The following is a 24,084-nucleotide window of genomic DNA, read 5'->3' as shown; positions in this document are numbered from 1 at the left end:
TTTTCCTCACGGTCTTCCAGACATTTCCAGGGGGGAGGCTTTTATACCTGAAGGTAGTACTGCTTGCCAAAGGTAAGGAAGCAGTTAGAACTCAAAATACTCATTGTCCCCCAGTCTATGCACGGAGGGTGGTAGGACCCCACCCCCACCCTTCCCCCAGCCCTTTCCAGCTCTAAAGTTCCTGCCAAGACTTACAAGAAGAGCCACATGAGATTCAGCTGGAGTCTCTGGCATAGAAGGCTGGAGAACTGGAGAGCCTGGGTCTTTTGCTAGTTTTTCTTGTGGGTACATGGTACATACCTGTTTGCATGTGTGTTTCTCAGAAGCTAGCCAGCCTATTACAGACAGGCCCCAAGTGTTGAGCCTTAAGGTCCTGGCCCTCCTGACATAAAGAACAAGCACAGAGTGGGCCTGGTGCTTTGCAAGGCCCTTGACAACTGCTTTCCTTGTCTTTCAGCCCATGAGGCTCCCAGTACCCACTGAGTACCACCCTGAAGGATGTCCCAGCTCTCCTCCACCCTGAAGCGCTATACAGAATCGTCCCGCTACACAGATGCCCCTTATGCCAAATCGGGCTATGGCACCTACACCCCTTCTTCCTATGGGGCCAACCTGGCCGCCTCCTTCCTGGAGAAGGAAAAACTTGGTTTCAAGCCGGTTTCCCCCACCAGCTTCCTCCCGCGGCCCCGCACCTATGGCCCCTCCTCCATCCTGGACTGTGACAGGGGCCGCCCCCTGCTGAGACCTGACATCATTGGGGGTAGTAAGCGGTCTGAGAGCCAGACTCGTGGCAATGAAAGGCCCTCGGGCAGTGGACTCAACGGAGGCAGTGGATTCTCTTACGGAGTGACCAGCAACTCCCTCGGCTACCTGCCCATGAATGCCAGAGACCAGGGCGTGACCCTGAGCCAGAAGAAATCGAACAGCCAATCAGACCTGGCCCGAGATTTCTCCAGCCTGCGGACCTCAGATAGCTACCGGACTTCAGATGGCTACCGGACCTCAGACAGCTTTAGGATAGACCCCGGAAACCTGGGTCGCAGCCCCATGCTGGCCCGCACACGTAAGGAGCTCTGTGCCCTGCAGGGCCTCTACCAAGCAGCCAGCCGTTCTGAGTACCTAACAGACTATCTGGACAACTATGGTCGCAAGAGCAGTGCACCACAGGTGCTCACGCAAGCCCCTCCCTCCCGAGTCCCTGAAGTCCTCAGTCCCACCTACCGACCAAGTGGCCGCTACACCTTGTGGGACAAGAGCAAGGGCCAGGCCTCTGGGCCCAGCCGCTCCAGTTCTCCAGGGCGAGACACCATGGTGAGTTAACTCCTGGGGCTCCAGTGAGGGACTGGGGAGACAGCCAGTGTTACAAAAAGCCAGGCTAGGAACAGAACTCCCAACCTGACTGACGGCTGATGGTGGACACGCCATCTTCCACGATTGGTGGTTCAGACCCACTGGGAAGGGCTGTCCCATGCTCCAAAGACCTACACATTTGGGAATGGCCCAAAGATGCTCTAGAATGTTCAGACACCCCTGTCTGCTTTGTTCTTCTCACTCTGGGTTCTCCCATCCAAAATGTTGGGGTCCTCCCCTGTGGGCTCTGGTCCATCCAGGGCTGGATGGCACAGTAGAAGTGATCAGCATGTTACTTGTATGAAGAGAGCCATCCTCCCACCCCATCCCTGCTCTGGATGGTTCTCTTCCTGACCAGGCATGAGGAATTAGGAGTAGCAGGACTCTTCCTCTGATGCCGGCAGGCTTAGTTAGATTCAGGGTATCTGGATAGTAGGGTTGTCTCTTTGGAGAAAATAGTGTAGAATCGTTTGTCTAGAGATAGGGATGATCTAATTCCACAGTGCTCCAGCTTGCCTGGGCTGGAATGACGGGAGAGGCTCTGTTGGAGATTAACCAAGGGCTGGCATGGTCTCCCTCAGATCTAATCCCTGAACACGCCTCCCCTGGGGCTGTGACTTCTTTCCTCCTCTCCTGTAGTTATCGGTGTGTCCAATAGGTGGCGAGCTCTCAGAGATTTAAAGTGATCGTATCTCTACCTCCCTCGAGTGTGCCTCTGGCAACTCGGAGCTCAGCTGACCTGCTGATTGCATGGATGGATGGATGGATGAATAGACTGGGGTGGGGGTGGGGGTGGGGTGGTGGACTGATGGGCAGAAGAATACCTAGGTAGGCAAGCGGGTGGATAAGAGGATTGGATGCTGTGTTCTCCGTTTCCTTATACCCCCTCCCCCCTTATAGAGCTTATGTCCTTTGTAAAGGAGAACTATGTCACAGCAAGAAATAGTACTTCAGAGAGCTTGTTCAGGACTAGGGACCGTAGCTGGGTCATAGGCTAAAGTGTGTCATGACAAAGTGCCTTGGGACAACTTGGGACAGTGACAATGGATCACTTAAAGTGTTTTGGCCTTGCTAGGCCACCTGGGAAGTACCATGGAAGAGATAAAAACTACATCTCACGGGACATTCAGACTTTAGCCGTCAGGGTTGGCTACAGGCACAGGACGCTGTAGGGTCCATTCGGGACATGTCCAGCATTGTTCACAGAGGTGACAGGCAATGAAAAGGCTCCTCTCCTCTCGGTGGAGGGAGCCTCTGCTGGCTCTTCCTTTGCTCAGAAGAAAGGAACTCTTTTTGTATATGCAGGCTTCTCTGTGGGATTCCCCAGGCCTTTGGCAGTAGAATCACCTATGGGCTTAGCAGTTCGCCAAGGCCCTCTGAAGCAAATGCTCTCAGGACGGTGCCTTAAAATCTACCCTGTTACAGGCTTTTCAGGTTTTCTAAGCCTTCTGGGCCAAAGGCTACATACACTCCAGACTCCCAACAGCTGCTCTTATCTGTCATCTTCCTTGCAGCTGGCTACTTAACGACTCTTCCTGGAGTCTTCTGCCCCCTTTCCTTTCATTTCTCCTGGGGACACCTGGCCCTACCCCAGCCCAGGGCCGTGAGAGAGTTGTTTTCAGAAAGGTAACAAATACCCTGAGCAAACTCAGTCACTGGAACCTGCATCCCTCCCGTCTAGAAGCAAGGCACACAAGGCACAATGCCATTAGATGGTCAAGAGTACCCTAAAGCCAAGCTAGTATTTCATCCTGAGCTCTGCTCGGTACAATACCACCAACCAGGACAGACCTCTACGGTCTCACTGCCTGAAGACGGTCACTTAACCTCAGCCCCCTTATCCTCGCTTCCCAGGGTTGATTGTATCCTAAGGAAGTGAGAGCAACTTTTTGGGGAGCCTTGAAATCTGCCCATCACAAGTTCTCAGTAAGCTCTGCTCTCCCAGGATGGCTTCTTTCAAAAAGCAGCATGGCTTCTTCTCACAGTGCTGTTTTCTAGTACTCTACACCACACGCCACCGCTGTGCACTGAGAACTCGGCGCCACACACCAGGCTTTCTCTAGCGGTTTCCTTAACTCCTAAGTCTGTTTGCTCTTCTGTAAAATGAAAGCGCTCATAATTTCTACTTCATAAATTACTGGGAAAGAGCCTGACACACAGTAGGTGCCCCGTAAAGGTCAGGCATCTTTGCTCCTAGCTTTAGGAAACAAGAGAAGTGTAAGCCTTCAGCTCACTTCAGGAAACCCATGCTCACAAGATTACAACAGGAGGCAGGCCTGGATGTTTGTGTCTTCAACGGGTAGGGAAGGGAGAGGCCATCTGAGGCCGAGACAGCCTGTGACCTCTGAGAGGCACCGTTTGACCCTTTAACTTTGGATACCTCTCAGCTCAGATGGATTTCCTCCCCCATAAAAGTGAACAGTGGCACCTGCCCTGCCCTCCTCACAGGGTTGCCACGAGGCTCAAACCAAGCAATGAAGGTGGAGGGCATCTCCTGCCAATAAAACAGTAACGGCCGACCTGAGCTTGGAGCTTCCCAGGTTCCACTAAGCACGAGTAATGGAGGCACCACTGACATGCTAGTGGGTGAAGGTGCATCTCAGCCCTGGGGCTCTGAGGGTCTCCCCCTGAGGCCCTGCTTTCACTGACAATGCAGGATGATGAGGGGCCACCGAGAAGTTGTTCTCTCCCACTGAGGATTGCAAGCTAGCCCAGGTGGCTCAGGCCTGCAGAGAGCCTGGAGCCAGAGAGAGAGAGAGAGAGCACCAACCCAGTCAGCTCCCCCTAGCCCCGCCTCTCCTGTTCCTGGGGCCTATGGAAGGACAAGCTGTTCCCACTGAGCACTGCCAGGCCTGTGCTTTAACCCTGCAATCCCTCCTAATCTTCCTATGATCCACCCCCCCACACCCCCCAGCCTGCTCCCTGGTCAGCCCTGGCATGCTGCCTGCTGGCCTCAGGCCTTACACTTGCCCCTCCCAGGCCTCACCTCCTCTCCCCAAGAAGAGCCACGGGTTGGGCCCAGGGCCCTTCCAAGCATAGTCAGCAGGCTAGGAACCTGCCTCTTCCACACAAGAGGCAGGGACTGAGGTCCCAGGTCTGGCCTAAGCTGTTCAGTGCCACACACACAATCTTATTCGCCCTTCCTCTCTGCTGGGGGAGGGAACTGTTTCTAGAAGTGATGGAATCTGAGTCTCTGGGTCCTGTCTGCCCCTGGGGTTGCTGACTCATTCTCTGAAGCCTTGGGTTCCAGCTGTTCGGTGACAGGGAGATTATATAAGTCAGGGTCACGTGATCTTCCTCTCGGGTGGGACTCTGGACTTGAACAAGTGGAGGATGGCAGAAACTGCCCAAGAGCTCCAGGACAAAAAGCAGACCTTCATCTCCTGTCCCCTGCCTTCTCACTTTGTTGACTCAGCCACACTGGACTGCACCTCTTCTGTCTTATTTGTCCCGATTGGCAACCTGAGACCCTGGGGCCCATCCTTACCTGGCCCACCCCAGCCAGGCTCAACCACTCCCAGGAGGCCAAACTTCCTGAGGGCTCCAGTCTGTGCTAAAGGCACTCAGAAGAAAGATAAAGTTAAGAATCCCCAGAACAAACCCTAGTTACCAAGGAGGAAGAGAGAGGATTTGGCCATGGTTATTAGAATCACTGCGATGCTAATGTCTTTGTCACATTAAGACGCGCTATGGGGCAGTGACCTGGCAGCTGCCCTTGTCATTACTGTCCAGTTCCATTTCTCAATTGATGTCCAGAACCCTCCATCCATCCTGTCTTTCCTTCAGCCACCCACACACACACACCCCCACACACACTCCAGGATATCATTTTAAATTAATATGGTGAGGGGTGGGGCAAAACAACCCAAGTTAATCCAAGCCTAGCAAAATGTTCCCTGCCCCCGGGGGACCCGCTCCACTGACCATCAGCCTCAGAAACAAACATCGTGTTCAGAGCTCAGAGCTGCACACGTGGTCCCTTGTCCCCTCTTACCTCAATGGATACATAAAACTAGCACCCGAGACAGAGCTATAAGAAACAGAAGGAAGTGTGTGGGCTTCTAGAATATGACTGGTTCAGGCCAGATTTCCTGGGGCTTGAAAGAGCACAGAACATTTGACCTGTGGGGAATCTAATTCCTACAAGGAAATAGTTTCCTACCGCTGATAAGAAGGGTAAATCGACTTTCCTCAGCAAAGTACACCATGGGCTGGAAGCCCACAAAACCTTCCCAAAAAACTCAGAGCCCCTGCCTTTTCAGGCCTCAGTCTTGCCAGCAGATAGACATTTACTAGGCTCTGGGCCGTTGGCCTTGAGACATCTTCCTGAACCCAAGCAGAATCACTAAACCCTGGACAAAGCTGCCCACCGGACTCTGAGAACAGCAGGATAGTTTCAGTCCGTGTCCTTGTAGAATGAACCCCGACTGAGGTAAAGAAAATGACCTGTCCTACACCAGAGGCAGGAAATAGCTCAGAGAAACAGTGCTTCGGGCTGCAAAGACTCAACCTAGCCCACATGGCTCTGTATATTTCAGACTTAAGTCGTGGAACCGCAGCCAGATTCAGACCCCAAAGGACTATCTCCTTTTTTTACGGAGCCCTTTAGGAAATGGCTCCGAAGAGAAAGGGTCTCACAGGAATTTGGCTAGTTGAGAAATAAGCCATAGATCTTCCTTGGCTGCATTTAGCAGCTGTCGGACCTGCTGGACAAGACTGGACGCTGTGTGAATCTGTTTCCCTCACCCTAGATTTCTCAAAATACACCCATGCAACAGCTTTCCCCATCTGTCCCTCCCCGCTACCAGAAACACCCACACCTCCCCGGCAACCTCCTGCATCCCAGGAAAGGGAGAGCATGCTGGTGCAGCACCAAGATGGAAGTGCACATGTAATTAAGTCTAAGTCATGGGGACAGAGGCCATGCTACAGTGGGTGAGCATCTCTTGGACAGCACCCCCACCCACAGCACACTTGCTTGGCATGTAAAACGAGACACGCCCCTTCCCCTTGAGGACAATTGCAACTTCCAAGATTCCCAGCAGAGCTTGGTCTGGCCCTCTTCACTGGTTCCTCATTAAAGGAACCTCCAACCCTGCCCTAGAGGAGGGTCCAGGGTGCTGGAGCAACCAAGACAAGGCACACACCATCTGAGACCATTTGCAAGTTTTACAGCTATAAAACAAAGATAAACGTATTCGGATAAATTAACAGCGTGCAAATTGAGGGGATGAAGTAATGGGTGTTTAGAACTGGGTGGAATTAATTAGGGAAGGCTTTATAGAAGGCTTAGAGTTGCTGTTTTGTTTGTTGTAGCTCTGGGGTTCAAGTTCAAGGCCTAACTCTTCCACTTAACTGTGTCCCCCCCAAACCCAATCAGAGGTTGATTTGGTCTGGCTTTTATGGTCCAAGAGATCAAGCCGGGAGCGTCCATCTCCTCTGGGAACTGGTCTGTGTTTTTTAAGACAGGTTCTTATGTAACCCAGCCTGGCTTCAAATTTACAGACCTCCTGCACTCCGTCTGCCTCTCAAATGCTGGGAATATAAGTGTTCACCACCACATCTGGCAAAACTTGAGTTTTGAATAGAATTTACAAGTAGACAGAAAAACAAAAAGGAAGAACACCCTAGAATTTCCTAGTACCTGTTTTAAAAGTGTGAATTTGGCTATGAGACAAGTCTGGGTTCAGTGCCTTGCAGTCACTTATCAGTTTTGAGATCCTGACAGAACGCTGATCCCTCTAGCACATAAAATCCCTCACCTAGAAATGAGAAGCAATAGTTAAAGCTTCCTGGTGTGCTTACGGAAATTAACCAGTATAGTATAGTATATATAAAGCTCATAGCCCAGTGCTTGGTTTTTTAAGGGCTTAATGGTGTGTGTGTTCGGCCTTAACCTGGGCTAGCCTTGTATAGCTATGTAGCTAAGGATGCCCTTGAGGTTCCCATTTCACAGGATTACATATATGTAAGTTTATGTAATGCTGGGGACTGAATCTAGAGGGCTCTGTGCATGCTGGACAAACACTTTACCAACTGAACTGCATCCAGCATGCATCTCTTCATTACATTCATTGACGCATTGTGTGTGGCCACACTCTTGTCTCAGCCCAGTAACTTGCCAAATTCATTTCTGTCCTTTCACCAATTGGAACCGAGGGTTCCAGCTCAGATTGTTAGGCTTGGTGGCAATCACCTATACCAGATAAGTCGTCTAACCAGCCCTCACGTGTTTTCTTAAATGTTTTCTGCTAACCTGTGTAATTATATACAATAATGGATCCATTATGACATCCTTATACATGCATGTAATGTGTTTTGACCATCCTCCCCCCAGGTACCCCTCTTTTATCTGGCATTCATTTCTGTTACTTCCCTTCTTCCTCCCCCCACCCCCTTTTGGTGACCCCGAGTCTCCTTAGAGCTGCTTACAGGAACAGGGATAAGAGGTTATTTATAGGAGTATGAGTGCCGTCAGCTGCTAGCTACACTGTTTGGAGGAAAGAGTTAAGATAGGGTCCTACTGTGCAGTCCAGGCTAGCCTCAAACTAGCAATCCTCCTGCCTCAGCCTTCTGACTTCTGAATGCTAGGATCACAGGGCAACATGCTCAGCTAAGTCTGTTTTCTCTCTCTCTCTCTCTCTCTCTCTCTCTCTCTCTCTCTCTCTCTCTCTCTTTCTTCCTCTTTTGTTTTTGTTTTCAGTTGGTTAGTTGGTTTGCTGGTTGGCTGGTTTTTTCAAGACAGAATTTCTCTGCGTAGCTCTGGCTGTCCTGAAACTCTTGAGACCAGGCTGCCCTTGTATTCAGAGATCCACCTGCCTCTGCCTCCTTAGCGCTGGATTAAAGGCGTGTGCCCATGTGCCACCACTATCACCAACAGCCTACTTCTGTCTCTTATGTCTCAGCATTCAGGGGGCAAAAGGCAGGAGGATCTCCATGGAGCTACATAGCAAGTTCCTGGCCAGTCAGGGGTACATAGTTAGACCCCGTCTTCAAATAAAATTATTGTATTTGTTTACTTTGTAAAGTGTAGAGGTCAGAGGACAACTCGTGTGAATAGGGTCTCTTCTTTAACCATGTGAGTCCAGGGGAACAAACTCAGGTAGTCAGTCTTGGAGGCAAGTATGTTTGCCTACTGTTATGTCTGTCCAGCTCTAGTCCCGTTTCTTAAGAACAGAACAGGAAAAAAAAAAAAAAGTTACAAAAAAGCCGGGCGGTGGTGGCGCACGCCTTTAATCCCAGCACTTGGGAGGCGGATCTCTGAGTTCGAGGCCAGCCTGGTCTACAGAGTGAGTTCCAGGACAGCCAGGGCTACACAGAGAAACCCTGTCTCGAAAAACCAAAAAAAAAAAAAAAAAAAAGAACAGAACAGGAGCAAGGTAGTTGGTGCCAGGGATCAGAGAGACACGAGGAGAATGATAATGGAAAGAGGCTATGGATAGACAGCTTTACAGCCTCCTGGACCACGTGCAAGACGCTCTCACAGCAGTGCGGTGATCAAATGCAAGTCTTGATGCGCCGAGTGTGGGACCTGCCACTGGGAAAAGGGTGTTGCTACAAAGACGGAAGCTTGGAGAAAAGGGCCGTTGCAGTGCGTCCAGGGGCCAGGTTGGGTCAAAGTCTGAAGATCACGCCTCCAACCATGACAGCCCTCATTGCCCAGTGGCTCCTGCTCCCTCCTCCTCCCGCCTCCATTGCTGAGGACAGGATGGTGAGAGACGGTCCCGTACTCTTCCACCTATTTGCACCAAATCCCTCTTTTGTGGGCGGTCTAGGGTACAACCCACACATGCATCTCGGACACACTCTCCATGTGGCTGTGGTCGTGTGTGCGGTACGCGTGTACATGTGGAGATGAGAGCATGCCAGGAGGAACAGAAGCAGCCCACAGATGAGTAACAGTGCACACGGCTGCCTCTCCGAGTATTTTTAAACGCTAAAAATACTGTCTAAAAATAGCCTGCAAGCTCCAAACAAGATACTTTCTCTCCGCAGATTCCTGCGCTTCCCTGTTAGGTGAGGGGGCGGAGCATCAAAAACAAACCCCTCTCCCTAGACCCCCCCCCGACTTTAATCATTGCCCACGTGGGGGCCAGAGACCACCCACTCACAAGACCACCCCCAACGTTCAAGACGAGCGTCTTCCTCCCATCCTCTTATAAAAAGTTGAATGTGCGAATCTAGACAAGATGGATTTGGGTAATTGGTTAGGAGGACCCAGAAATGGTTCTTTCCTGGAGCCAAAAGGGCCATTGACCTATTGTACCCGATAAAACGAGCACCGCCTCCCTTGATAAAGGGCTCGGCCAGGTCTAGAGGAGGAGCGAAGCTTAGCCCCGGAGGCGGCTATTCTTTTCTAGGAAATCTTTTCTAGCCAGGGCTCCACGACCCCTGCAGACCGTGAGAATGCTGGCCGTCACGAAGACAGGGGTCCCCCGCATGCTAGACTAAAGTGTGTGTGCCTGTGCATTTTGCCCTGAAAAAATTAATTAGCTGTCCCTAGGGTCTCAAAAGGGTCCACCACCCCAAGTCTACAATTGCCTGCTGCCCGGGCGGAGGCTCTCCAGGCTGACTGGACACTTGATCTTAAGGTGAGCGTCTCCCAAGGACCCCAAAGATTGATTGTGGAGTCCAACCCCCCCGGGCCCGCCAGTGACAGCGTGTCCTCGCTTTGCCCCAGTTAGGGTTCCCGAGTCTCTGTGGCCCCAGGGTCATCGGCTTTGGGCGGGCCCTGCGACCTCGCCGGCGTCCGCGTGCCGGCTCCCGGGGCGGGGCGAAGGCGGGGCGGGGCGTGGTCCCGGTCCGGCCCCGCCCCGCCCCCGGCGCTGACGTCGCCAAGCTGGAAGCTCGGCGGGTCAGCCAGTCCGCCGGAGCGCGAGCGCCGGGCCCGGTCGGTTGGCTGCGCGCGGTGGAGAGGTTGAGGCGGAGGAGCGCGCGCTTGGGCCCCGCAGTAGCGGTTACTGCCCCACGTCGCCGACGGGGTCCTGCGGGATCTCCTCCAGCTTCGGTGTCCGGGTTGTAGCAAGGCACGGGGACTCCCCGTAACCCCTTGGCCAGCCGCGTTGGGTTTGGGGCATAGCCCACCACCCGCTCCGCAGCATGCGTACCTCCTACACCGTGACCCTGCCCGAAGAGCCCCCCGCCGCCCCCTTTCCCGCTCTCGCCAAGGAGCTGCGACCGCGCTCCCCTCTGTCCCCGTCCCTGCTGCTCTCCACCTTCGTGGGGCTTCTGCTCAACAAAGCCAAGGTACGCGGGCCCTGTTGTAGGACCTCCCACGCTGAAGGTCTGGGGTCCTGCTTGCTCCCGGGATCAACCCCAGTCTACCACAAGTCTCTGAATCCCCGGGATGTTCCTTGCCAGCTTTTTCCTCTCTTTTCCAAGGGTCTCCTGGCAAGGGATGCCCCCTTCCCTAGAGATAGCAGGCTTCCTGCAGACCCCTCCCCTGTTGATATCCAAGCCCCTAAGGTCCCTCACCCCCTTCCCTGGGTGATACGGGCACCTGGTGGCTCTTGGCCTCTTAATCCCAGTCACCTATATCAAGACAGGTGCAGGCTAGAGTAACCTTGACTAGGGCTGGTGTGTGACTAGAGGGAACAGGCAACACGCTGGACTCGGGGGTGACTCTTCCAAGACCAAACTCCCAACAAGGAAGGTGGATCAAAGGGTACCTCCCTTTCTCTGTTCCCAATTGGGCTGTCTCCCAGGGGTCAGTTGCCAGGGTGCTTTGACCCTGTGAAGGGCAGAGGTTGTAGACAGGTGAGAGAATGAGTCCTTCTCTTCCTGGCCCTCTTCAGTTATGTAGAGTGGGCAGTTGATTTCCCTGATTGAAGCAGCTCCCTGAGTAATTCTGGAGCTAAGGCTGGGCACTGTCCCTTTGGGAAAGAGAAGGGGCCTGAGCTTGACAGGTCTTATGTAACAGGCACCAGCTCCCGTGTTGGCAGTGCGTGCCCTGCCCCGTGCCAGGGCTACACCGGGCTCCTTGCTTGCCGCCAGGACACATGGCTGACCCTCACCATGCAGATAAAGCAAGAGCGCCCCTCAGCTGGGGTCTCCAGTGTGAAGTCACAATCTCAGTCCACCTTTCTCACAGGCTGATGCCCAGATGCCATCCTGCATTATCCAGTGACAGGCTGTTTGAGCCCCCGCTCCTGCCCTGGCAGAGGAGTGCTGTTTACTATGGAGGTGGCATCTGCTCTCTAGAACAGTGCTTGCTACTGAGTCAAAGCTAGGTTTGCTGATGGCTGGGTGTAAGGCAGCGAGCGCCAGGGCCAAACTTTCTCACCTCTGCACACGAGTCCCCAGCCCAACAGCTGGGATCCTTGCCTTGCTGTGCAGGGTTTCTGTCCCACCTTTTCAGCCCTAGCCTCCCTTTCCCTGCCAGCCCAGAGGTAGGATTGTTTGCCCTGTGAGAAAGGTCACTCCTGGGACATTTTGTTCTTCTCTGGAATGGGAAGTGCTGACTTTCCCCAGAGCTCCTGATTTCCTATTCATGGCTGAAGAATATCTGGCCTGGCCTAGAGCAACCTGGCTCCCCCCACTCCCCCATCCACTCCCACCCCCAAGCCCTGCAACCCCCCACCTCCTACATAGAGCAGTAAGTTGGTCAGGGATGGTGGTGAAAGCCTAAGATCTCATCCCTTGGGAGGCAGAGGCATCCAGACTACATAGTGACTTTCAGGCTAGCCAAGGGGTGTGTGGTGAGACCCCATGTCTAAGAAAGGAAAGAAGAAATTACCAAGTGTTTTGGAGCTGAGGAAATTTTAGATAAGATCATGACTTCTCTCTCTCTCTCACACACACACACACACACACACACAGAGGGTCCTAATGATTTGGGGGAAACCTCTCCTATCTTTCTACCCCCAAGCCAATAGAAGCATTGGAACTAGAATACTAACCATGAAGGATGAATGCACTTCCCACCTTCCATCCCTGGAAGCGGAGTGCCTCTGTGGACTGGTGACTCCCTCCCTCTCCCCACCCTCCTTCACTAGTGCTGGGATGATAAGTACCTGAGCTGAAAGCCCGCCTTGGTGGATGTGGACATGCTCACCGGTGGTAGAATGCTTTCTGTCTCTACAGCCTGTTTAGACCGATGTCGTCTCGGGCACAGGGGGTAAGGATTAGTGAAGAGATACCGAAACGAGGTGTGAGTGGGCAGCACGTGTGGGCACACCTCAGTGGGTGCCTTCAAGCGGGCCACAGGAAGATTGCTGTGGTGCTTTCTTGCTGGGCTTGGGGGGAGGGAGGGGAGGGAGACTTTTACCCCTTCATCCAAAGCTCTGGTAAGATCTTTGTCCCCAGGGACTGTCTCTGTGGTAGCCCATGTAGAGGGCCTACCACTGGTATCAGCAAGGTAGAATTCACATTTTTGCCATTGCCAGGGGTCAAATCAAGACCTTACAAATGCTAGTCAAGCCTTCTATTGCTGAACTACGACACCCAGTGGTGGGACTCACGGTTTCTTTGGGGGGCCACATAAGGTTAGCACTGCAGGCCCGGGCAATGGAGGGTGCTACACCCTATATACTGCCAGCGGGCTTTCCCTCCTGCTGAAGGTTTAAAGCTTGTCTCTTCTGAGTATGCTTTTTCTACCTGCTAGAGTCCGACCTGACAACTGACCAAGGGAGGGATCCTCTTACTCGTGGGAGGGGCCTGGCACTTCTTGAGAAAAGCCCTCCCTCGGCCTGCTTCTCCCCACCTCCCTTCGAGCTGACAGTCTCCTGGGCTTTGAGCCGCTGACAACCTCATAGGCTGTCAGCACACGGCATGAGTAATTTTAGCTGAGTTATTTCAGGCTCCTGTTCTGATCGGGGTTGAGCCGGCCCCACGCAGCCAGTGTTGCTCCAGAGTTGCCTGCTCTGAGGCCCCCTTTCCCAAGAGGGGGGTGGCAGACTCATCCACAAACTCAACCACTGTTTAACCCTTTGAGCCTGAAGGTTTTCTCATTTCCAGGAGGTGTGCCCAGGATTAGCTAAGAGACCTTGACAAATAACACTGACAGCCTGCAATCTCACACCTGTTCTCTCTCCAACCCCCTCACCAGCCTCCACAGTGGAGACAAGAGTGGCACCTTCAGCCAGGTGCTTCCTGAGCTGGGTGCCCGTGGCCAGTCGGGATGTTGAAACCTGAGACGGGCAGGGAGGATCCTCCCGCCTGAGCTCAGCCCTTAGAAGCTGAGTTCAGCTGGAAGGAATTCCACCTGTCTCTGGCACTTCAGAATGGCAGGCGGCTTGACTTTTCCCTAGCTGAAGATCGAAACTCACTTAGAGTCGTTTGTCATCTAAACTTCTTAAAGTGCCAATTATGATGGTTCCTCTATATATTATTGAACACTTAGTGTAAATATAGGTCATTTGAAATAGTACCTGGATTTGAGCTTTGTAACCTCTTGTTGTTGTTTCATATAGCTCAGGCTAGCCTTTGGGTTCACTGTGTATGTAGCTGAGGCTGACCTTGAACTCCTAATTCTCCTGCCTCTGCTTCCCAGGAGCTGGGATTGCAGGCTTTGGTCACCATACCTGACCAGGACTTTTCAATTTCTTTCAACAAGGAATTGAGTATATTCCTGAAATTATGAATCCCTAGCCTCTAGTTCTAATCTTCAGTCTCCACTGTAGCAGAAAATAAAGATAGAGAAGCTGGTGTCGTAGCTCATACCTGTCATCCCTACACTCGGGAGGCAGAGGCAGGAGGATTGCCACACGTTCGCTAGGCTACCTAGTGAGATCCTGTCTCAAAACAACAAAAAGATGGGGAAATACATAAAAAAGCAAAACCCCCGAAGAAAAGTTTGTGTGTTGAAAATAGGTATTCGTCTATGCGCTTTTCTCCAAGGCCCAGACCGAGGCTGAGAAGAGTCTGGTGGTGAAGTGTTGGGTGAGGGCTTACAGGCCCAGGGCAGCACCTCACCCTCATGTGATATGTTCTTTGCTTACAGAATTCAAAGAGTGCCCAGGGTCTGGCTGGTCTTCGAAACCTTGGGAACACGGTAAGTTCACCTCTTTCCTGAAGCCCTCCCCTCCTCCCCTGACCGGGATAACCTTACAGAGTCCTCTCCTGCCTCCAGCTAGCTTCCTATTCTATACTAAAGGGCAGCCCACACCTGCCCTTCCTGGCTGGTGTTTCAGTGAATTACAGGGCTCTGTCTCACCTGCCCCCAGCAGGAAGCACTGCTAAAAGGAAGTTGTCCTTGTCACTGGGAGCTTGCTGCTGTCCTGGACCTTCCTCCTAGTTCCCATCAGTTCCCACCCACTGCGAACCGGTGTGCCCACGCCCCTTCCTACACCTCAGTAGGAAGTAGCCAATTACATGGCCTCCCCCATGCTGGGGCCGTGCCTCACTCAGCCCCGCCTTCACTCGGGAAGGAGGAACTTGGGTAGAAGAGACAGAGAACCTTTAGTTGCAGGTACTGGAGGTGCTGGGTAAGGGTCTCTACCCCATCACAGTGTTGTTAGTCAGCTTTCTCCTACGATAGATGCATGAGAGAAATCAACTTGAAAAAGGTTTGATATGGTTTGCTTACGAGCTCTGTTGCTTCGGGCTTGTGACAAGGCAGACAGCACTTGTATAGCAAAGCAAAACCATTCACTTTGTGGCCAGAATACAAGAGAGAGAGAGAGAGAGAGAGAGAGAGAGAGAGAGGAAGAGAGTGAGGTCCTTCAGGCCTCTTCAGGGCAAGCCCCCAATACCTGAAGGCCTCCCACTGGGCCCTCTCTCTTCAAGTTGCTACCACATCCCAGTACTGCCATTGGCTGGGAATACATGGCTTATGAAAAACCCAGAACTGTTCACGTCCACTAACTGCCAGGTGATCTTTCCTAGTGCTTCATGAACTCAATTCTCCAGTGCCTGAGCAACACCCGAGAGTTGAGAGATTACTGCCTCCAGAGGCTGTACATGCGGGACCTTGGCCACACCAGCAGTGCACACACGGCCCTCATGGAAGGTGAGGACCATGTGGGCGTGGCCCCACTCCCTTTCTCAGCTCTTATGGTCCACCGAGCTGGACTGATGTGTTATGGATACACCCCTGCCTCTCTAGTTTTCTTTCTTTGCCTGTTCTTGGTTGGGGCTCAAGTTTCCGAATCTGTTGTTGAAACACAGCCTTCCTGTGTAACCCTGGTTGGAGCCATTTGTGTGATTCTCCCGCTTTGGCCTCCTGGGTGTTGGGATCAACACCATCATGTCTGCCTCCAGTTTCAGTGCTCCATCTTATTTGTTCACTGGTTGGTTGCTTGGGTGGGATGCTTGGCTTGGTTGGTTGTCTCGGTTTTGGTTTTTGGTTTTGGTTTGTTGTTTTTGAAACAGAGTCTCAGGTAGCCTAAGCTGGCCTTGAATTCCTGATCTTCCTACCTTAACTTGGGATCACAGGCGTGCACTACAAAATTGTTTACTGTGCTTACAGAGGACCAGAATTTGGTTTCCAGACCTAGCTCCCTCCTATGGCCTCCTTGGGCACTCAAGCATGCACATATACCTATACACACACACATACACGCACATACACACACGCAGACACACATACACACATACACACACACGCACATATATACAATTTAAAATAAAAGAACTTTTTAAAAAGAAAATATGTCAGCCAGGTAGTTGTGATACATACCTTTAATCCCAAGACTTGGGAGGCAGAGGCAGGTGGATCTCTGAATGCCAGGCCAGCCTGGTATACAGAGTTAGTTACAGGACAGCCAGGGCTACACAGATGAACCCTATCTTGAAATGAATAAATCATCTCACCTGTCTTCTACCCTCTTTAATGGCTCCTCACAGAGTTTGCAAAACTAATCCAGACCATATGGACATCATCCCCCAATGATGTGGTGAGCCCATCTGAGTTCAAGACCCAGATCCAGAGATATGCACCACGTTTCGTTGGCTACAAGTAAGGCCCTGGCATGCATGTCCTCCCGAGGTGGCTGGTAGCACACGCAGGGTCAGGTGGATGCTGCTCACCCGCTCACTCTGTCTGGGTTCAGTCAGCAGGATGCTCAGGAATTCCTTCGTTTCCTTCTGGACGGTCTCCACAATGAAGTGAACCGGGTGGCAGCAAGGCCTAAAGCCAGCCCTGAGAACCTTGATCATCTCCCGTAAGTAAGAGGAGGCCCTGCCTCAAGCGAAATCTTTGTGAACTTGACATTTGTACCTACTTCTATAAGAGTAATGATTTGGGGAGAATCAGATCTGCTTTGTGGTTTTTAAGCTGAGACTCTTTATTTCGGTATTGTGCATGTGTCCATGTACCTAGGCCCTTGTATGCAGTGGGTAAGCATTCTCCCACTAAGTTACAAACTCTAAGATGGCTTTTGAAGATTAAAAGGTTGAAGCGAGGCTTGGTAGTATATACCTGTAATCCTAGAATTCAAAAAGCTGAGGTAGGAAGGATTATGAATTTGAGACCAGCCTGGGTTAATCCTGGCTCAAGGGTACAGCTCCGGGAGGGCTGTGTGAACAGGAGTGAGGCCAGGGATTCCAGGCCCAGCACCACAAACAGTAACACATGTAAATATATGATCTATATGGATGGTAACCTAGCTCTCCTCCTTTCTGTGGTTCCCAGTGATGAAGAAAAGGGGCGACAGATGTGGAGGAAGTATCTAGAAAGGGAAGACAGTCGGATTGGGGGTAAGTATATGGACAAGAAAATATTTGCTTCTGTTGTTACCCACTTTTACTCAAGAAGTCATGGGGATCCTTTTTCCCAGGGGGCCCTGCTTCTGCCTGTGGCTCACAAAATGTAGGCAAGAGTGGGTGGGGAAAGGAAGACAAGCATTCGGCATGTTGAGCGTAGCCTGGCTTTCTCTCCCCAGATCTCTTCGTTGGGCAGCTAAAGAGTTCCCTGACATGCACCGACTGTGGCTACTGCTCAACCGTCTTCGATCCCTTCTGGGACCTCTCGTTGCCCATTGCGAAGGTATGCTTAGCTGTGGGCCCAGCGTCAGCGTCGCTCTCAGGGCTGGGCGAGGCGGTGACCATTGACCTGGACATTCTCTTTGCAGAGAGGTTATCCTGAGGTGATGTTAATGGACTGTATGCGGCTCTTCACCAAAGAGGATATATTGGATGGGGATGAGAAGCCTGTAAGTCACTCCTCGGTGACAGCACAGCCTGGCTGGGGAAGGGCCACCAAGTCTCACTGCCTCAGGCCTTAAGCTCTTTCTAGCACCTTTTGTCTTGTCTTTTAGACATGCTGCCGCTGCCGAGCCAGAAAACGATGTATAAAGAAGTTCTCCGTCCAGAGGTTCCCAAAGATCTTGGTGCTCCGTATCCTTAACCCCCAGGGTGGGGAACTGAGTTTTTGGGGTGACTGATGACAAGGGACCAAAAGGGGGGGGCAGCCTAAAGAAAAACCTCTGTAGGCTTGTTTGTTTGTGGCCCTGCTTCCTGAGACGAGCTACTTTTCCAAGGACTCTCTTCCTGCTTCCTCTCCTTGACTCGGAGCAATCACAGACCTGAAGCGGTTCTCAGAATCCAGGATACGAACCAGCAAGCTCACAACATTTGTGAATTTCCCACTAAGAGACCTGGACTTGAGAGAATTCGCTTCAGAAAACACCAGTGAGTATACTCGAGCAGGAGGGAAGAAGGAAGACGGGAGGCAAGGGGCCAGGAAGCTAGAGAGTTAGGAAAAGGTCACAAGATCAGGACATGCATGGGTAAAGTGCTGATGACCACACAGAAGGATCGAATTGACTCTGTCAAGATGCCCCTCTCACCTGCACGCACGCACGCACGCGCACACACACATGCATGTGTGCACTGAGGAAATCAATTTTTCTTTTTTTTTTTTTCTTAAAAAGTAGAAGCTATGATTTTAAGCGGGGGAAGATTGGGAAATAAAAGGGAGGAAGGGAGGGGACGTTGGAGTAGGAATGTTAACACCTGTGCTGCCCCCTCAGATCATGCTGTTTACAACCTGTACGCTGTGTCCAATCACTCCGGAACCACTATGGGAGGCCACTATACAGCCTACTGCCGAAGTCCGGTCACGGGCGAATGGCACACTTTCAATGACTCCAGGTGAGAGATGGGATCCCGGCAGGGCTCCCGGACCACAGAGCGCCTCATGTGGGCTTCCATTTTGAATGGACAGAAAGCCGGGGCCAAGAGCCCCATCATACACATGTGTGTGCTGCTCTTTCTGGGACTGTCAGAAATAGGTATGGTGGCACACACTGTAATCAAATGCCTGAGAGGTGAAGGCCAGAGGGTCAGGATTACAAGGTCATCCTCAGCCACTTAGCAAGTTCGAAGTCAGCCTTGGTTACGGGAGACCCTGTCTCAAAAAATGGGTTGGCACTGAAGAAATTGCTCCGCGGTTAAGGGCTCCCGCTGCTGTTGCAGAGACCAGGGGTTCATTGTCGTGGGCCACCATTGACACCCACAGCACGTATGCATATTTAAAAATAGTAAGAATCTTAACACAGAGCTCTCAAAGGACAGAGGCAGAGGTTAACTTGGCATAGAGAAGTTAGAGTCATTTCCTCAAGCTCGGCCACGCTGCTGTGTCCCCCGTGGCCTTCCTTGACAGGCTCTGACTGCTCCTGATCTTTTCCACAGTGTCACACCCATGTCCTCCAGCCAAGTGCGCACCAGCGACGCCTATTTGCTCTTCTATGAACTGGCCAGTCCGCCCTCCCGTATGTAGCATTGAGGAGCTACAACCCTTCCCTCTTCCCTGTGGTGGCCCCACGTCCTAAGTTTTTTTTTTAAAAATTCAGAAAAAAAAACACCACAAAAAAAAAAAACCAACAAAATCCTGACAAGTGAGAGAAAAATAAAGTAAAATAAAGCTGCCGAGCAGAAGTTGATACAGCCTGGTCAGGGTCTGGAGTGCGGAGCCAGGTGCCCCTGAGCCACGGCCTGTCGGGAAAGACGGACTGATGCAGAGACAGAGTCAGCGGTGTCCCTCAGCGCCTCGGCTTCTCGTTTGCGTTTTTTAAGCTTGTGGTATTTTTTCCTGTGTGTAATAAAAACAACAGCGGTCTGTGGGGAGAGGATCAGTCCACCTGCTGCCCCAGGGCCACACCTTCTGGGAGGACAGCGCCATCTGGAGCCTGCTGGGAGCATCGCTGCTGGATGGAGCTCGGGCGGAGCCGGCTCGGATGCTGCCCTGCCTGGGCCTGCTCGCCAGTCCGGAGAGGAAACACCCGTGAGCCAAGAGCCCTCCTAACGCTGCTAAGTCCAGGGGTACAGATGAGGGTGACATCTTTGAAAAAAGCTGGTTTGGGTTTTCAAAAACCCAATTTTTTTTTTCTGTTTTTTAAAATTTAACTGTAACGAACACGTTCCGACTGGAGATGCGGTCCTTCACACCTCTCTTCACAGCTGGGACGTTGGGCTGGCTCCCTGTTTTTGTTTTTTGTTGTTAGGATTTCTGTTTTGTTTTTGTTTCGTTTTTTTTTTCTTTCGTCAAATACAACTTTCCTAATGCTAGCCCCCTGTGGTGCTAGGTGAGTATTGGCCAGGCCCAAGCATAGCCACAGTAGACCTGGGATCTAAAGTTTTCTGTTTTGAAGTTGTTTTTTTTTCCTTTAATATTTTGGATGGAATCTAGTTGCCTCCAAGAATTGTGCCTTATAGCATTTGGGGACCAGGGGATCACCTCCCCTTCCTGAGATATCCCTCAGCTGCTTCCCTTTATCCCGTGCCATGTTGAAAGCCACTTGGGGACATGGGGTCCTGCCCTTAGCCCCTGGCTTGTGCACTGCAGTGGTTAAGAGGAAGTGGGTAAATGGTGTTTCTTAAGATAGTGTATGAAGCTCTTCCCACCACCCTCTCACCCACCCCTGGTCTACTCCCCAGCTATTTGAAGGACAGCACAGGCCCCTTGTTCCTCAAGCCCCCCCTTTAATTTATTCTCTTCTTGATGCCCTTGTCCTCCAAGTTTCCTGCCACCAGTCCCTTTCTCAGAGTCTCTTAGACAAAGGCCCTCTGGACTGAGCTTCTCAGGGACACCCACACTACCCCTTACCCCTTCTTGGTACAAGTCTTTGGTCCTGCCCTGGGAGCGTGAGCCTGGATGTCTGGGGATGTCTTGTATGATTCTTTGCCGTGGGCTTGATTTCGCCCTGACATTGTCAAAAAACTCCATGCTGTCCCAAGAACCAAGCTATCCAGCACTAAGGCATTTTGCACACCCTGCAGGTGCACCTGGCTTATGTCCTCAGAACCTGGAGTGCTTGAGTGTCCCAGGACAAGGCACCCGAGAAAAGACACCCTGAGTTTACCTGGCCTGATACCCTTTTCTAGGGAAGACCTGTGAACGTGAGCCCAAGGGCTGGTGTACACTTGTTTACTATGTAAGCAAGAGTCGAATGTCCAGTGTACAGTGGAGCCTTGTACAGAATAAATACTAGCTTTGAGAAAGAAGCTGGTGTGATGCTCTTGATTTGGGAGGGTCTTGAATCCAGGAAGTGCACCCAGCATAGCCGAAAGTGCCGAATCCTAGAAGCTTACCCACTGGTTAAAGTTCTATTTGTTCCTTAAATATGTCAGATGCCATTCTTCCACATGTGGATTCGCAGGTTGAGTTTGTCCATGTGTTGTTTTATTTTAGCCAAAATGTTTAGACACGAGGCACATGGCACTTCCAAAGACCTCAGCAACTGCTTTCACAGTAACCTGCCAGGGGCACAGTCTGAACACCTGGGGAAATGGACACATCTGGTGGTAGCCCAGACCATCGGGGTTTTTCTGCCTAGCTGGCTATAGTGCTGTAGGCATTGATACAGCAACGTCTTATCTGGCCATCTTTGTTATGGCACAGATAACCTGTTGTCACTTGGGGCCTGTCTGTGCTCCTGGGTGGCCCACCTCATGAAAGAAGACAGCTTTCTGACCTGGGAATTTCATGGGAGTGGGAAAGAAAGATAACCTATTATTCTAGACAGGATCTCATGTAGTCCAGGTGGCCCTCGAGCTGGCTAAGGCCTAGGATGAGCTAAGCCCGAGTCTCCAGCTTCTTGTGCAGGGGCTGGGATTCCAGTTTAGGCCCAAGTGCCTCCATCTCATTTTAGTTGGTACTTGGGACTGAACCCAGGGCCCCTGGTATGCTAGGCTGGAGCTCCACCCAGCAAACCACACTTGTAGCATGAGAAGAAAGATTTAAACAAACTTTGTGACTTCTCTCTGAGGGACTCTTTCCCCAACCACCCTAGGAATCGAAGGTCTGAGGATGAGATATCTCAAAACTGTGTGGCTTCTCCCAGCCAGCCACGTATAAACAATATTCACTCCTAAATAGAAACTGGCTCACTGCCAAGTTGAAGGTGTCTCATCTTTTCAGTGGCGGTGGAGGCCACCCTGTGTACTCTGTTCTCCGGAGAACAGACAGTAACGAATTAGAAACTCAAGTCAAAGCCCTTGCCCTTGCTAGCAGCTTTCCTTTCTCTACTTAGCCTGTGGCTCCATCTCATCCCCATGGCAACAGTCCCTAGTCCTGCACCAAACCCCAAACACAAGCAGGTCTGTTGCAGGCGTTTCTTTGTGATCTGCTTTGCCTCCTAGCAACTTGGATTATTGCGCCTGTTCTTAGCTGGTGTTCCTGGAGGCCCTCACTGAGAGGAGGCACTGCCTTTCCAGTTGACCTTGAAGGAGAGCCTCCCTCCCCTTCTGTAGGCCTCCAAGGCCTCCTCAAACCAAAGGGCCCTCTATTCTCATGCTCTCCAAACACACATTTGAATTAGGACTTACACACCCATGGTCCCCTGGCCCCTTTTATAGTTTTGTTGGTTTTTTTTTATATATATATACATTTATTCTAGGAGGACAGCATCTGCACACTGTGGCATGTATGGAACTTTCGAGAGTCAATTCTCTTCTCCCACAATTTTCAAGGATGAAATTCAAGTCATGGGTTTTGTGGCAAGTTCCCTTACCAAAGCAGTAACAGAGAAATGCAGGAGCTGGAGAGACGGCTCAGCAGTTAAGAGCACTGGCTGCTCTTCCAGAGGTCCTGAGTTCAATTCCCAGCACCCACATGGTGGTTCACAACCATCTTTAAAGTGATCTGATGCCCTCTACTGGCATGCAGGTATACATACAGAGCACTCACATATATTAAATAGAATAAATAATGCAGGAACAGACCTTGTGTTGGGGATTTGGTACAGTACTAGGCATCTCTCCAGTCTCAGAATTAACTTTTAATTGATCAATGCTCTGCCCAATTCATATTTTTTGAATGTTTAGACTTGGGCCTTTAGAGACGGCCTGGTCCCTACTGTTGTTTTGACAGTGAGGGTTCAAGCCCTGTCAAAGGCCGTGACCAGGATGGATCTCACCATTAGGAAGCAAACCGAATAGCCATGTAACGTGCACACATGGCCAGCAACAAAGCCAGCATGAGTTAGCTGAGTCCTGCTAGGTCTGTTTGAGCTAGACACTTCCAAGGGTCCCCACCCCTCAACACTGATGGATACAACTCTCTGTGTCGGTTGCAAAGGGCAGGAGGAAGTGGCCAGCAACCATTGCGCCAAACCTCTCTGTGCCCAGTGTCCTCATCTCGAAATTGATGACAGTACCAACTCTAAATGAGAAAAAGCGGGGCACGCAGTGACCAAATGCCTGACAAGAAAGAACTTATGGCCTGAGAGGCGCGCAATGGCCACGCAAAAGCATGCACCGCACACACGTGCACTTGAGTTCAGTCCCCACGGTGGAGAGATCTGGTCTCTGGAAGTTGACTTGTGACTTCCACATTTGCACCTGCATGTCCACTCATATACACAGACACATAACGTCTTTTATTGGATATTATTACTACCCAATTATGCATTATTAGAGAATAATGCAATCTTTTATTAGAACTGGGTTGGCAAGCTGGCTCAGCAACTCAAGGCCCTTGTCACCGAGCCTAGCAACCTAAATTCAATCCCTGGAACCCACATGATGGAAGGAGAAACTCTCTCCTGGTCTCCGTGGGCATGGTACAGTCATAGATAAACATAAATAAAAGATCATATCTCAAAAAAAAAGTTACCAGAAAGAGGAAGTGATGGCCGCTGGGATAGATGACATGGCTTGCCCTCGGGAACTTAAAGAGGATTTTCTAGTGGTCTTCATGCCTCTGGTATCAATGCTGTCCTCCACCTAGGCTCCAGACAGGTACATGGATGGTTTTTGGATGCCCCAGACTATGGCCAGGCTATCTGACCCGTCTACACCAGTAGAATAAGAAACAAGTCACTGAGTCCCTGCAGAGAGCCAAGTTCAAGTCCCCTGGCTGCCAGGAGACTCCTACCTTAGGGAAGTGGGACTTCACTGAACCCAACGCAGGTGAATTTGAAGACACGGTAACTCGAGACATGGCTCATTCCTGAGGACTCAGGGTCCTCTAGACAAGTGATGGCCCCTGTACCCAGAGGGCTTCCACTGTGCTGTCCTATACTCCACCAAGTCATGGTCGTAGTAAATTCAATCTGAGTTGGGGGTGGAGAGGCTAAGGAGCCTGCGAGCCCCACTTTGAAACCATTCCTGCTAAGTCCTGTGCTACTAAGATGCGAGTGACTAGCTCCATCAGCCTGATTCATCAGAGTCAGGCTCCAGACCTGCAGTCTCCAGCAAACAATCACACGCCAGGGGTTCAGCACCCCAAATCACCAATCACCACAGACTAGTGCAGGGCAGAACCACAGACCAGTGCAGGGCAGGGCAGTCCACAGGTTCTAGTCCACAGGTTCTAGTTCTCTCTCTCTCTCTCTCTCTCTCTCTCTCTCCTCT

General features: G+C 51.4%; 1 protein-coding gene across 3 annotated transcripts in view; it reads left to right on the top strand.

The window, feature by feature from the left end:
* Usp2 (ubiquitin specific peptidase 2) overlaps positions 1-20,733 on the top strand; it is a 28,558-nt gene extending 7,825 nt beyond the window's left edge. For 2 of the 3 annotated variants that reach the window (XM_028783707.1, XM_028783708.1), the window contains exons 2-13: positions 458-1,311; positions 14,291-14,341; positions 15,175-15,298; positions 16,135-16,246; positions 16,341-16,451; positions 16,922-16,986; positions 17,172-17,275; positions 17,361-17,441; positions 17,547-17,625; positions 17,812-17,919; positions 18,261-18,381; positions 18,922-20,733. In XM_028783707.1, coding sequence (XP_028639540.1) covers positions 499-1,311; positions 14,291-14,341; positions 15,175-15,298; positions 16,135-16,246; positions 16,341-16,451; positions 16,922-16,986; positions 17,172-17,275; positions 17,361-17,441; positions 17,547-17,625; positions 17,812-17,919; positions 18,261-18,381; positions 18,922-19,009 — 1,857 coding nt within the window. In that variant the 5' untranslated portion in view covers positions 458-498 and the 3' untranslated portion in view covers positions 19,010-20,733. Of the gene's footprint in view, positions 1-457; positions 1,312-10,180; positions 10,597-14,290; positions 14,342-15,174; positions 15,299-16,134; positions 16,247-16,340; positions 16,452-16,921; positions 16,987-17,171; positions 17,276-17,360; positions 17,442-17,546; positions 17,626-17,811; positions 17,920-18,260; positions 18,382-18,921 lie in introns of those variants that run through there. The other variant, XM_028783709.1, reaches the window with a different exon arrangement.
* The last annotated feature ends 3,351 nt before the right edge of the window (positions 20,734-24,084 follow it).

This window comes from Grammomys surdaster, unplaced genomic scaffold, assembly GCF_004785775.1.
Source record: "Grammomys surdaster isolate TR1022 unplaced genomic scaffold, NIH_TR_1.0 1164, whole genome shotgun sequence".
NCBI lineage: Eukaryota > Metazoa > Chordata > Mammalia > Rodentia > Muridae > Grammomys > Grammomys surdaster.
The sequence above is the reverse complement of the archived record's forward strand: the minus strand, read 5'-3'. Positions and strand labels throughout refer to the sequence as shown.